Source organism: Argentina silus, assembly GCF_951799395.1.
Source record: "Argentina silus genome assembly, chromosome: 9".
Lineage (NCBI taxonomy): Eukaryota > Metazoa > Chordata > Actinopteri > Argentiniformes > Argentinidae > Argentina > Argentina silus.
Window position 1 is genome coordinate 19,692,670 of NC_139663.1, and position 14,141 is coordinate 19,706,810.

At 44.2% G+C, this 14,141-nt stretch overlaps 1 protein-coding gene across 1 annotated transcript; it reads left to right on the top strand.

The window, feature by feature from the left end:
- Positions 1 to 4,589: 4,589 nt before the first annotated feature.
- Positions 4,590 to 9,928, top strand: LOC310809880 (uncharacterized protein; the record flags this gene model as incomplete). The annotated part of the gene is made up of 4 exons (XM_083677400.1): positions 4,590 to 4,830; positions 5,453 to 5,754; positions 6,013 to 6,145; positions 9,915 to 9,928. 4 exons carry the CDS (start codon positions 4,590 to 4,592, stop codon positions 9,926 to 9,928), a joined length of 690 nt encoding a protein of 229 aa, XP_083533526.1.
- Between the last annotated feature and the right edge of the window lie 4,213 nt (positions 9,929 to 14,141).

The window sequence follows — 14,141 nt, forward strand, 5'->3', positions numbered from 1 at the left end:
AGAACATTAGGCTACCTCTGTTTGAATGATTTGTATTTAGGCCCTGTTCTGTTTGATAGATGATTTAACAGTTTATCAGAACATCATTTTGGACACGTCAATGTTCATTCAACCACAACAATGCATAGATGATCATGTATGTTTTTCCTTTTAGACAGTTGATGCACTGGGTGTGTTCCCGACTTGGCTTACTGTTGTCGCGTAATGGCGATGTCTCTCCACAGGACGGCGGTATAAGATAGCATGGCTCTGGTATTCAGGTCAGGAGCGGGATAGGCAACCAGCAGGCTACTGTTGGCCTACACTCTACTCTACAGCATCATTTTAAAAATACAAGTACCTATTTTTTGTATGTTCTGCTTTTCCATTTTAGCCTATTTGCTGCTTTGTTTTCTGGAATTGATTATGCATATCAACCTTTGCGAAGTGGTGTAATTTCCGAAATGGGCTAATTCCATGTAAATCGGTTAATGAATCAAGCACAGTTGAATGTTTGAATGCGGTAGGGACCATGCGCATACAGCGAATACAATGAATAATTTGGTTTGAAGAAGGCGTTCAGATTCTTTGCTTCATCAGCAAAATAGAGCCTGAGAAAAAAAAACAGGAGGGAAAGGATGGTGATAAAAAAGGGGGGGGGGAGCAGGTATACCTCTTTTTTATCCCGCCCCCCTCTCTCTGCGCGGGCGAGAGGGAGAGAGGGAGAGAGAGGGAGGGAGAGAGGGAGAGAGAGAGAGGGAGGGAGGGAGGGAGAGAGAGAGAGAGAGAGAGAGAGAGAGAGAGAGAGAGAGAGAGAGAGAGAGAGAGAGAGAGAGAGAGAGAGAGAGAGAGAGAGAGAGAGAGCTGAGGTAGCAAGCACAAGCGCGCAATCTAACATCCCACTGCGTGGTTTGTACCGTTATACCGTTTATCAGAAGGAAAAAAGATTGTAGTCGATATCAGTTTTAGTACTATTCTTATACATGTGGAGATTTTAAGCGTGCCAGCGTGGCAAGTTTTGTGTCAGCTACGGTTTTATTTCTGTAATTGCCTTTTTTGTGATATTTGGAATTGTATTCAACAAAAGCACAATGTTCAGGATAGTGCCTCATCAGATGCAATAAGATCAGGTAGGTGGAGTCACTATAAGCATGCTGTTTGTAAATGGCTTTTAATATCTGGCATCCTTTTGTTGAATATAGCCTACTATCTGCATGTGCTGCTAAGTGGGTGTGTCATTGTGTGTGTGTGTGTGTGTGTGTGTGTTTGTGTGTGTGTGTGTGTGTGTGTGTGAGAGAGAGAGAGAGAGCAAATGAGAAACAAAGCCCCACGTTCGCTCATTTCGCTTTTTACTCATCTGTGTGCGTGTGTGTGTGTGTGTGTGTGTGTGTGTGTGTGTGTGTGTGTGTGAGAGAGAGAGAGAGAGCGCGCAAATGAGAGACAAAGCCCCACCTTTGCTCATTTTGCTGTTATTTATGCATGTTAATTATGCATTCTAGGGGTTCCCATATAAACGTAGGCTAGTACCCAAACAGAGGCCATGTAACATGTTAAGCGTATCAGCGATGTGTAGTTCTCTTGAGCAGGAGTGCTTTGCTCTCTGTCTCTGTCATACAAACATACAGATCTTAAAGCATGATACAGGCGTGCCGAGATTTTTCCAAACCCCCAAAGAGCAAGCAGAGGCAACAATGACAAAGGAAAGACTCTTGCCATAAGAGGGGGAGGCAGTGTAATCCTATACCCACATGCTGTATGCATGCAGCATCAGACATGTTACATGAGTGAACAGAGATTTTTGGTTGCAGATCTTGTGATCTGGTGCATATGAAGCTACCATTTTAACCAATAGTCTAAACCATGGTTTTGGACCGCTAGCCTACTTAAACCATGGTCTTGAATGGCTAACCGACCTCAGTCATGGATGGCTGAGGGCGAGCGACACTTCTTCAAGTCTCTGTCTGGGTGATGTAACTTGCCTGCCGGGCCACACAGCTTGCAGCTGATAACATCGGCTACACTCACCTACGCTTTGACTTTCTCCCTTTTCCGCAGTGACCACAGTAGTCAGCCAAGCAAACTAGTGATCCAAGTCTAGCGCCTCCCTTGCCGACCCACGACGCAAACTTGGGACGTTTTGTCCACTCAGCTATAGGGTTGGGGAAATATTCGAGAATATAGAATATTGGCCCAATATCAGTGATGTTTGGAGCATATCGTGATATTGTTCTTGGCAATAGTCTGTAAAAGGGTTTACTCTGAACCCTTATAACTCTAACCAGATATGTGTATAACAAGTATAAGTGCAGCGTCCTACTCATTTTGCAAGGTGAAGCACATCGAGCGCTGAAAACATGTCTCGTATGTTTCACCAGACTATTTAACCCCAGCTATACAACTTTATGCGCTGCAGTTCATTTTTGAACACACTGGCATGTCTCCACCATAAGTGATGAACGATATTATTGTATATCGTGAATATTTTCTAAAGTAGGCTAATATCGTCAATAAGAACATTTTGATGTCGCCCAAACCTACGAAGCTTAACTGCTAGCATGCGTAACTCATGGTCCCGGTAGGCCTGGGATGAGACTACTTCAAGTCTCCGGTCGGGTGATGACACGGCTGATGGACACATCAGCTAGACAGACGTTAGACAGTGAGGGAGGGAGGAAGGGGCACGGAGGGCTGGCTAGAAGGTTCAGGTTAATTGTGCTGGGAAATGTCTGGACTCTAAACCTAACACACCCCCAGACCTTATTAGAAGTTTCATTAATCAGTTTGACACCGATTTTAATCCCTCTGACGTTTCATCAGCAGTGCCTTCCTCAAATAGTTCACGGGCTGAAAAAGGTGTACGACCAGGAGAGGTGTGGCCTAAAGGTTTGCAGGGTGGAGTTTGGATGGGTGGGGCAATTCATTAGTAAAAATGTAAAAAAGAAAAAAAAGTATTTTCACTTTGACACTTTGGAATTTTGTGTAGATCAGTCACAAAAAAACATAAATTCAATCTATTTTAATGTCAGATTGAAACAACAAAATGTGGAAAAAGTCCCGGCGGTGGGGGGGGGGGGGGCGGTGAATACTGAAGGCACTGTCTAAGCACAGGTGTAAGTACTCTGACAACATTTCCACACAGCCAAGATGAAGGCCGTACCATATTGCTTATATCTGCTAACAGTGTTTACCGCAGCATTCCTTTTATGAAGCTACATATTTGGGAAGAAAGACAGACTAACCTTGAGAGGATTGCATTTCCTTGTGCTTAATTATATCAAGCTAGCTTGTTGATGTATTGTGTTATTCAATCACATACAGTAGATGCAACAAAACGTGCTCTCTTTTTGGAGAAAATCTATGACATTTCCATTGGTTGTCTGACAACTGTCTCACTTTGCTAGACTCGTGCTCTTCCTGAGTCTGCCTGTCTTTTGGTTTTGAGTGGCTGTAGCGTGCAGGCAGATTAGGGTCACCCGTTGATGATAGAATAAACACATGAATTCACAAGGCTCCGATTCGCTTCCGCTAAACAGTGGCGGCCAACGCTAAAACCATGGGGGTTGCAGTGATAATGGATAATTGCCTATTTAGTTAGCTGATGTAAAAAAATAAAAATAAAAAGAAAGACATGGAAAAGTCACGCCAGGTTCATTAAACTTTCACAGCGAGACTTAGATGTTGAATTTGGCGCGCCACTGTAGGTGTGTTGAGTGGTTGGATTATGACATTATAGACACTTCAGCTTGTGGTTAAGTTTGTTCCTACAACTATAAGTACGTTTATTTCACTGCAACTTTGCTGAATGAAATTATCAATGTAGCGTCCAAGGCTACAACTGCAAACATAGTCATTTTATTTGTCAGAAACATAAATAATTATCCATTCCAGAGACCTGCCCTCCACCTCTACGCTAACTCAAACTTTGCTGAACAAAATGAATCAACTTAGCGTCCAAGACAACTAAACTTAGTGGCGCGGAGTGCACCTTTGAGTGCACCTTTAAACCGAAGGCAAATTGGTGCCCACAGTATAGAGGACCAAATCAGATGGCCAAAGCAAAACAACCAGTTGAGCAGGAGAGTAGGAGGATGTCCTTCTGGTTCAATTCTACACAGCTGTCATGGAGAGAGTCCTGATGACAACAGTCTCCATCTGGTGCTCAGGCATGAGTAGACACACAGCCTGACATCATGGTCTCTAACGGACCGCCGCCTCCCCTCGCTGGACCCTGTAGAGCAGGTGCCATACAGACACTCAACAGCCTGTCACTATTATTGCACTACGCAACCTGTGAACTGTCATTCTTGCCCATCTTACCACACCTTGCACACCCATTGTACATAATGTTGTATTATACGGAGTGTATTGTCTGTCTTGTCTCATTGCTGCATACGTCGGCCAATTTAGAGCTACCAAGATGCTGGGAACAAATGCCACCAACCTTGGGTTGTGCATCGGGTAAAGGGCTTCTATCTTGTATAACCTGTGAAATTAATTTACTATTTTTGTAAATGTTTCCTTATTCATTTCAGTGAAGTCACCATAAGTCCTACATTCACTCATTCAAAGACCACCACTGCAAGCACAAACAGCATCGTCGGCCATCTACAATGTCTTCAGCCCCCAGCGACCCCCAACCCACCTCTGCACCTGGGGCAGTGGAGGAAGGACAGGCGGAGCAGCCTAGCAACCTGCAACCGGAGGGGGAGTCTGACCACGCCCCTGTCACCTCCCAGCCAACCAATGCAGAGCAACAGGGCCCCCCCACCGGCACAGGGACTGCCCCTGACTCCAGCCAATCAGAGGGGACCAAGGACCACCTCGCCGTGATCAGTGAGAAGACGGAGACCAGTAAATAAACTGTTCAAAACCGCCTCACCCCCTTTCCACTCTTAATTAACACCCCTCTTAAACGTGGAGCTTTCCCTGGCCGTTGCATTGAGTTATTACTCAATACTCAGTGTCTGTCATGGATGCACCCTCATTTCGCTGAGTGTCTGTCCGGGAATCACTCCGAGAGACAGAGATGATTTACAGATATGCTCCTCTTTGATGATTTGATGATTTTACAGATATGCCCCCCCCCCCCCCCAACCCCCAAACACACACCCACCCACCTGCCAGCTTGTCACATTCTCACAAACTCAAATATCCTATATAGGACCATTGGCATGACAAGGTGTTGCTTTTCTTAATAACACTGACTTTAAATCTGAAATCATGGATTGGCATACAGTATGGTAATCTAAAATATAATGTTGAAATGAAATGAAGATATTCCCTCCCTCTCTTTCCCTTTAACTCCCCTTATTTCTTACTCTGACCCCTATTTTTCTTTCTCTCTTTCTCTGTCCACCTCCCCCAACTTCTCTCTCTCTCTCTCCTCTCTCTCTCTCTCTCTCTCTCTCTCTCTCTCTCTCTCACCCTCTCTCTCTCTCTCTCTCTCTCTCTCTCTCTCTCTCTCTCTCTCCAGATAATGGAGTCTGTCCTGCCCCAGACGAGTCCCCCCGTGCGTCTTCTCTGTCGTCTCCCAGAAGGCAGCATCCCACCAAGCCAGGCGGTCACCTGAACGGCCGGGCGCGGCAGGGCAGTCGCTCCGGGTCCCTGGGCCATGCGGCGGGGTCGCCCCGGCCCTCCCTCACCCGCCAGCCCAGCACCATCATGGAGGGAGCAGCGGACGGGTCTAAACCCAGAGACTACCTGATCCTGGCTATTCTCTCCTGTTTCTGCCCCCTGTGGCCGATCAACATCGTAGCCCTGACCTTCTCTGTTATGGTACGAGTCTTCCATGTACTTTGTGTGTGAGCGCTTGGGAGTGTGACCCCAATGTTCATAATAGTGGTGTGTGTGTGTGTGTGTGTGTGTGTGTGTGTGTTGTGTGTGTGTTGTGTTTGCATGCACTGGCTTATGAATATATTTCAGTGTGTGTAACTTGTGAATGACTAACATGTTTGTACAGTCATTGTTTGTGTGTTGGTCATATACTGTGGCTTTTTAGGACCTTCCCTTTAACGTACAACCCTGTTTCTCCAGTCCCGGAACAGCCTGCAGGAAGGGAACGTGGACGGGGCACGGCGCCTGGGCCGTAACGCCATGGTGCTATCCATCGTCTCACTAGTGGGCGGGATCATCATCATCACCGCAGCCATTGTTATCAACTGGGGAAGTGAGTGCCCCAACCGTCTGGGCTCTGAAGTCATTTGTCGTGGTTCTGTTTGTTTGCAATGTGTTGGTGTAGCGTTTTGTTTGCTTTTGGTTTAGGTCTGTGTTTGTTTGTCTGTTGTTTACCTGTTACTGTGTTTTCCTTCTTGTCTTCTCTGTGTGAGCTTTGCTATCTCGTCACGTATTTGTGTTTGGTTTGAGTCTTTAGGTTTGTACTTTTTGAGTCTGACAGTATCGGTTTCGATGATTAGTTTGGCTAGGTTGGCTGTGTACCTGCTGCTTGCGGTGTCTGGTTTGAATATGACTACAGTGATTGTTTTTCACTTGAAATATTGTATAACTGCCCTGTATTTCTCTTTTTTTATTAGTTATATTAAAATCCTGAGGGTCACCATGGCAACCAGAACCAGGCTGGCAAGACTGCACACAGAAAAAAAAGAACGAGACTATTATCAAAGCACTGCAACCCACCCCTGTCTGTATTCCTGTTTTCTGCCGCACGAGCATGGATCTCCCAAACAGACGAGCCCCTCCCCTCTCCCTCCTACACCACGGATCCCACCGCTGCCACCATCACTCAGAAAGCAGGTGTTGTCAGGAGCATATGGAGGGATAACAGAAGGACGATAAGACTGACTCCCCCGCTAAAAACATATCTTACCCTGTGTCTAAAAACGCGTCTGCTGCAAAGGTTGCATTGTGTTATGTTTCTCGTTTTCTCCTCCCCCAAGTCGCTCCAGTGTGCCAAATGTGGAGCTTCGTTGTCACTTTAAAGGACATCTGCTTTCTCAGTAATGGGATTAACTCCATGATTGAGTCTCCACATCGCTGTAAAACAACAAGAAAATATTTCATCTGAGACGCCCGTTAAAATCTCAACTAGTCGGATTTACATGGAATAGAGAACAGAGTCAGGCAGGAACAGCACTTGAATTGATCTTAGATCAATGTGATGGATTGATGAAAGCTGATGGATGATGAAGGAGGGTCTTTTTGGTTATTTTGTGTTCTGACAGATTGGACGATCTGTAGCTCGATTAGAAAACTGGGCTCCATGTTATTTTTGTTTCGTCATTCGTCTTTTAGTAGAGGCTGGTAGAGGCTGGTAGAGGCTGGTTACCCACATACTGTATACTTACATACTGTATACTCAAAAATACACACACACACACACACACACACACACACACACACACACACACACACAGAGAAAGCAGAAGAGAGACAGGCAGGTAGACACAGAACCGACTCATGGTAGAATGGTAGACACACCCACACAGCCAAACAGCTCATTCCCATTGGCTGAGAAAGGAAGAGATAACTACCAGGAGAGCAGGCGAGAGAGGGGGAAGGATTGGGTGACCGCTGAACTGCAGTCCTTTGTTTTGCGCAGATGGGGAGGCAAAGAGGAGGGGTGTGTTTGTGTGTCTCTGTGATGCGGTCTTCTACCGAAGTAGGATAAATAATAAATAAAACTCCACTATACTGAACACACTGTATTAATACAGAGTGAGGTGGTTATAGAAAACACCCAAGGCACAGAGAAATTTTTGGGGAAGACTGCATTTGCCCCACTTTGGCCAATATCTACCTCCTCCTTGATAGTACAAATTCCTTACTGGAATAAAGCGTTCTAAAGAGAGTGCATCTCCCTCCTCTGCTTAGCTTTCCTTCTCTAGACAGTATGCCTATTACAGTATGTTATTTTCTGTTCATGTCCCTCTCCAATAAATGCGATTTCTTGCCACTCTTTGAACAGAATTAGAAACACTTGGGGGAGTATTTGCCCCTCCGTGATTAGCTTTGTATCTCTCTGCTCAGTATTGGCCTGACAGTATCTGCTGAGTGTTTGCCCTTGTCTCGTTAGAATTCACTGAGCAGTGTCTTCTCATCCTTGGGGAGTCGGTGTCTCAGTGTGCCAAAGCCTGGAATGTATGCCAAGAAACGTAGGGACAGCACTCTTTTGGCTTGTGTCTCTCAAGCTAAGTTCTATGTGTGCGTGTGCGTGTGCGCGTGTGCGTGTGTGCGTGTATGTGTGCGCGTCTGTTTGTGTTCGTGTGTGTGTGTGTGTGTGCTTGTGTCTCACCAGATGCTTTTTGACAAAGCAGTTGATGCACCGCCTAAAGGTATCATATTATACTAATGCACACTTCATTTCCTGACTCCAATTCCCAGTGCATGTTTACAATGTTTTCTACAGTGTTTACACTTTGACTGATTTAATTGAGGTTTGGTTTAATGCTTTTACACAGAGGGCCTCTTTATGTAGCTGAGAGGCTTATTGAGTAGCACTGTAAATAATTTGATATATACGTATTTCTGCTCAAATTGTACGCCTCCACTTCGTTTGACTTTCATTCATCCATGCTGTTTGCGATCACCGCAGTTTGCCACCGAACAGGCATGTTGACAGAACACGCTATGGAGGTTTTTCTAAATGCTGCCCCCTGTCTTCTGAATCCTGGACTCTCCCCTGACTATAGGACAGGGTGCAAAAGAGAAGCTTTCCCATTGGATAGATCAAATGAAGATGCCAGGAAGTGCCAGGGGAGGGTCTGAGGTTTGGGGGCTAGCGAGGGTCTCAGCATCGCCTCCCTACTTCCTTCACCCCTTCATGACAAACTGTAGCATGTCTGTTTTACGAACCACATATGCAAAACAATTTTCAGCTCATTGTGAATGCTTGGCTTTTTCTCAGTTTTCAGTGGTTGTGCACAACTTTTAATATATATGTAACCAGCTTGCACAACATGGTAGATCATGGTAGAGCTGTATATAACTGCGTATTATATATTTATATGACATATACCTTTATGCCTTTGCTTTCCTTTTGCTTTAATTATGAATAATATTGACTGTTAACCTTTCAGTGCTATTATTTGTATTATTCTACTATCATTGTAAGTATTACTAAGTATTACTTTTATTTTTATAATCAATATTTCCACTGGTATTTCTGTTAGTCTTTGTAATTGTTTTTATCTTTATCAGATCACAATGTTACAGCACAAACACAAAGACAAACGACATTCCCGTAATTTCTGTCTTTTGCTATTATTCAACTGGTATATTCTGAGCTTTTTCTTGAAAAGGAAAACTACCCTTAAAAGCATGTTTACAGGTACACAATTAATATGCTGCGTAGATAGATATCTTATGTAATTACAAGTATGACCAGTTCACGAGATCATTTATACAAGAATGTCTTTCAATGGCACCAGCTGAGTGAACGTCACCGCTTTTATGCATCACTTCTATGTCATTTTTCTGATCTCTCAGGTCTTTATTTCTTCAACTTTTAACGTAAACCTTAAACGTTAACATTCTTCGGACCACTGATTTTACTTTCTGTATTTTCTGCTCACAATGATCTGTTTCCTATTTAATATCATTTATTTCCTAATCTATCTAATATAGTTCCTGTTTGATATAGTCTCTTTCGCATCTTGAGACATGAAAGGGACCGTGCAAGCAACTTAACCTGTGATGTTCTTATTGTTGTTACTGATTGCTATAATCCTGAATCAGACTTTTGTGCAGACTTGCCTGTGCATGCCTTAATTGATTGCTTTAAGCATACAGTATATGTACACCTCACAAATATGTTAATCAGACGTTGATATAGCACTGTATTGATCCAATATTGATTATTCTTGATCATGTTTGAAAGAAGCCTTGTGAATAAACCCTAGTTGAGTACTAACTCTATTTCACATGCTAATGCTACATCATGTTATCTCTGTGTCTGGTGTGTTTCCTGTGTTTGCTACCAGAAAAATGTGCTTGAAACCCACTATTGGTGTGTGTGTGTGTGTGTGTGTGTGTGTGTTTGTGTGTTTGTGTGTGTGTGTGAGAGAGAGAGAGAGAGAGAGAGAGAGAGAAAAGGGAAAGTGGGCTTTATGTCTACTTCGCTGTTTCTAGGATGTTACGGTTGTCAAGGCAACGGTTGGCAGGGAGGAAGAGCAACTGGAGAAGCGGGGACAGGGCGGGGACGGAGGTCTGACTTCCCAGTGTTAATAAAAAATCTCTCATTTGAATTTTAAAACCATATAAATTATTAAAAGATTCTGCCACTGTGGCTGGAAAAGAAGAGAGAGAAGAAGAGGAGAAGGGAGCAGCATAGAGGGTTGGGGGGGGGGGGGGGGTGTTGGTGGGCAGAGGATGATGGGAACAAGGAGGAGGGAGACAGGGCTAGAGAGAGGGAGAGAAAGAAATGCTGGGGAGGAAGGCTAGATCGCAGTACAAAGAAAAGGTGATTGGAGGTCAAGAGAAGAATAGAGGCAGCTACAAATTGCTGACAAGCAGAGAAAAAAAAACAAGATGTTATCAAACAGATATTGAGATGGATTGTGTTCAGATTGTAAACAACACGTAGCAGTGAGACAGTGAGGTACAGAGCGGGATAAAGAAAGCAAGGCATACTGAGAGGGGAATGCAGTCAGCAAGAGTGAGAAGAAGAGAGAAAAAGAGCCAGTTGAAATGACAGATGGCAAAAGCAGAAAGGGGATGGGAAAAGAGAGAGCGATACAGATGAAGGCAGGGATATCGAGCAGGCAGAGAGAGAGGGAGAACATCTCCCAGACTGTCATAATGCAGTTGAGAGCAGAGAGGAAGGGGGGGGGGGAGAAAGGAGGGGTCTGGGAATCAAAGGTAAAAGAGAGAGAGAGAGAGAGAGAGAACAGCAAATAGAGAGGGAAACTTAATGAGAACCCGTACCTCATGATTCTGCTGTGTTAAGGCTCTGAACCAAGAGACCTTTTTTATTTCGGAACATGTTAGAGGTCACAACCGAGCACTGACTCTGACACAACACATAAATCGTTACGTTGCCCAAAACAAAATAGAGGGTCTTTTGAAGGAAATGACAATTCTGGTGGGTAAGGAGACAAAGAAAATAACAAAAAATAACAATGGGGAGATAAAACAAATAGAAATGGAACAGAAACAGAAGAAACAAGCAGCCCCCACCCCCCCCCCCCCCCCTCCCCTCCAAAATGGAGCCTGATGATGAGAAACAAAAAACCAATTTTCCCTACACATCAGACATGTTTCCATTCATTTTCAAGCGGTCACTGGAAAAGTACTTTGTGATCCTTTTTTTGCTTCTGTTACCCTCCTTCCCTCGTCTCCTCTCCTCTCCTCTCCTCCCTCAATCTCAGGGATTTGCGTATCTCTCCGCATCTCACCCTGTAAGAAGATACAATCTGAATGGCTGGGTTTAGCAGAGGGAGAGAAAGAACGCAATGTGCCACAGCAGAGAAGGGAGGAGGAGAGGGCATCTCCTGGGAGACAGCACTGGCGACTGAAGTGAAGAAGGGATCTCCATACTTTATATATGTCTGTGTAAGGAGATTTTTCAATTGAGCATAACTAACAACTCCTAAATGTATATATATATATATATATAGAGAGAGAGAGAGAGAGAGAGAGAGAGAGAGAGATTTGTACACATTTTTCACCCTACATACAAGTCAAGTTTAACACACTAGAGACCAATTCAACACTCGTAGCTAGTTAACAGGGATAGTGGTAGAAGATATGGTGGGTAAATACTGAACACCGGAAAAAAATGACTACGGTAAATCGAATTTTCGTCAAAAGTGGGTAAATGCTTTTCACCCCCTAAAAGGTGTGTAAACGGCACTTATGTGTGTTTACCCTCCACCACATCACTGGGAGTAAACCTTAAAGCTCGACCTGACCTTCCTAAAACGAGGCCACTCCTAAACTGTTTCAAACTTTTTCAAACAAAGGGCTCTACTTTCAGCCGGACGCGTCAAGTCCAAACGCAGGCATATTGCCAATTTGTGTAACTGGTGATTACCAAATTCCAAGCTCACTAAAATTGATAGATGTGATATGTGACAGATGATGACGTGATAATCTGTTGATCTGTTAATTGGACAGAAATGAGTTAGTTAATCCTGCGTCAATCACGTTTTAACCAATAAAGAATTTACGGTGTAACAGCGCATTATTTATGAGTGAATCTCATCAATAATTGTAAGCACTTACGGCCGCCACACCATAGCATATGGTGAGGCACGCTCCACGTTCGAGGGGATCGGTCTGAGCAGATTCACAAGTCTTAATCACAACATCAGTAGTCAGTTCTTGCAACAGATAGTTTGTAGATCAAAGCTTTGCTCAGATCCTCTCAAATGCCTCAAACTTCAAAGACTACCCAAACTCTAATCTACTGTAAGACTAGCCAAACCCTAACCTACTGAAAGACGACCCGAGACCAACCTTTTCCGGTGCGCACTAGAGTTCGAATGGAGTGTTCTCTTCTTTGGTCGACAATGCAGTAACTGCCTGGAGTCTGCAGCCCATTGACCCCACCAGACGCTGGGTATCTTCTCTGCTGATGCTCTGCCAGGCCTGTGCTACAGACATCTTCAGTTGTTGTTTGTTTTGAGGTCTTTTTGCCTAAAATCTTATCATCAGGAAATTAAATGGATCTTCAATTGGACCTAAATCTGAAGATTGACTTGGTCAGTCAAGAACTTTCCACTTTTTGGCCCTGAAAAACTCCTTAGTTGCTATGAAAGTATGTTTGGGGTCATTGTCTTACCGTGTGATGAACCGCCATCCGATGAATTTGCTTGTACTCGAGCAAACAAGATGTTTCTGTACACTTCAGAAATCATTCTACTACTGCTGTCAGCAGTAACATCATCACTTAAGACAAGTTAGCCAGTTCAAGTGGCAGCTACACTGTACATGCCCAAACCATTACACCGACTCCACCATGTTTCACAGATGAGGTGGTATGCTGTAAATCTTGGGCAGATGCTTTTTTCTCCAAATGTTCCTATATATGTATGTATATGTATAGGGGGGATGGTTCTTGGAATGTAACATCCAATAAATTGCAAGCACATTCTCCAATCGCTCCATCTAGTTCAATCCAAGCCAGATCAGCTAATCTAAAATCATCCAGACCTTCAAAGGAGGCGTGAGAATGTGATTTGGAGGTATGGATACGCAAGACTAGTTGCCTCTTGTAAATGTGTATGTCTGTTTATGAGTTTTTAAGTAATTTGCTCTGTCTGTAAACTTGACTTGTTTGCTTCGCCACACTCTCAAGCCCAAAATCAAGACGGGCCGCTTGAAAACAGTAGCCTTCAAGGCAGTGATTCTTGTTGCTACCAGATACAATGTTTAGCTGGCAAGCAAGTTAGCAATGATTAGCGATTATTCCAACACAAACTTTGTAGGCATTTCTATGCTAGTAACAGAGTAGCTTGCCAACATCAGGGGGCAAAATAGATTAAGAGGACCTGGCCTCCCATCGTCCTACAGTTATGGAAATTACAACGGTTATTTGCATGGCAATTCATTTTTGACCGTTCCATGACCATCAAATTCCATGACCGCCATCCTACATCAAAGTAAAGTAACAATCTTTGCCTTCTTAAAGTGGCAGTAAAGGACTGCAGATGGTGTAACCATTCATACTTCCTCCTTTTCCTAGTCTTTCACCAAAGAGAGAATAGCGGGCGGGGGGGGGGGGCGGGGGGGGGGGGGGGGCGGGGGGGGGGGGGGGGGGGAGATGAAGAGAGCAAGATAGTGAGGGAGACAGTTGGGAGGTAGTTAACCTTGAGGGATTTCATTAGGCCTTTCTGACTGAATTATCTAATCAATGAATCGAATTAAGGGAGAGCATCCTCTCCCACACAATCTCCATGGCTGCAGTTGGAGACGCTTGTCTTTTCGATTGAGTCGGGATGCTGATATGAGCGGATAAGTGTCTCCGATAGTGGCGCGGTCCAGACGACAAACCCAACTCCCAGCGGGTACGGTGGCTCACTGGGAACACAGCATTTCAGAAGGCTTTTCTTAGGTTTTTAATCTTGCCCACCAGAACTTCTCCTTTTGTATATGCACACGTGCAGCAATCAGCCTGAGAATGGGGTTACTTACTGTAGGTTTTTTACCTTGAATTTCACTTACCGATACCTGTGTTAAGTGTGACGGTGTGCTCAACACAGTGTTTA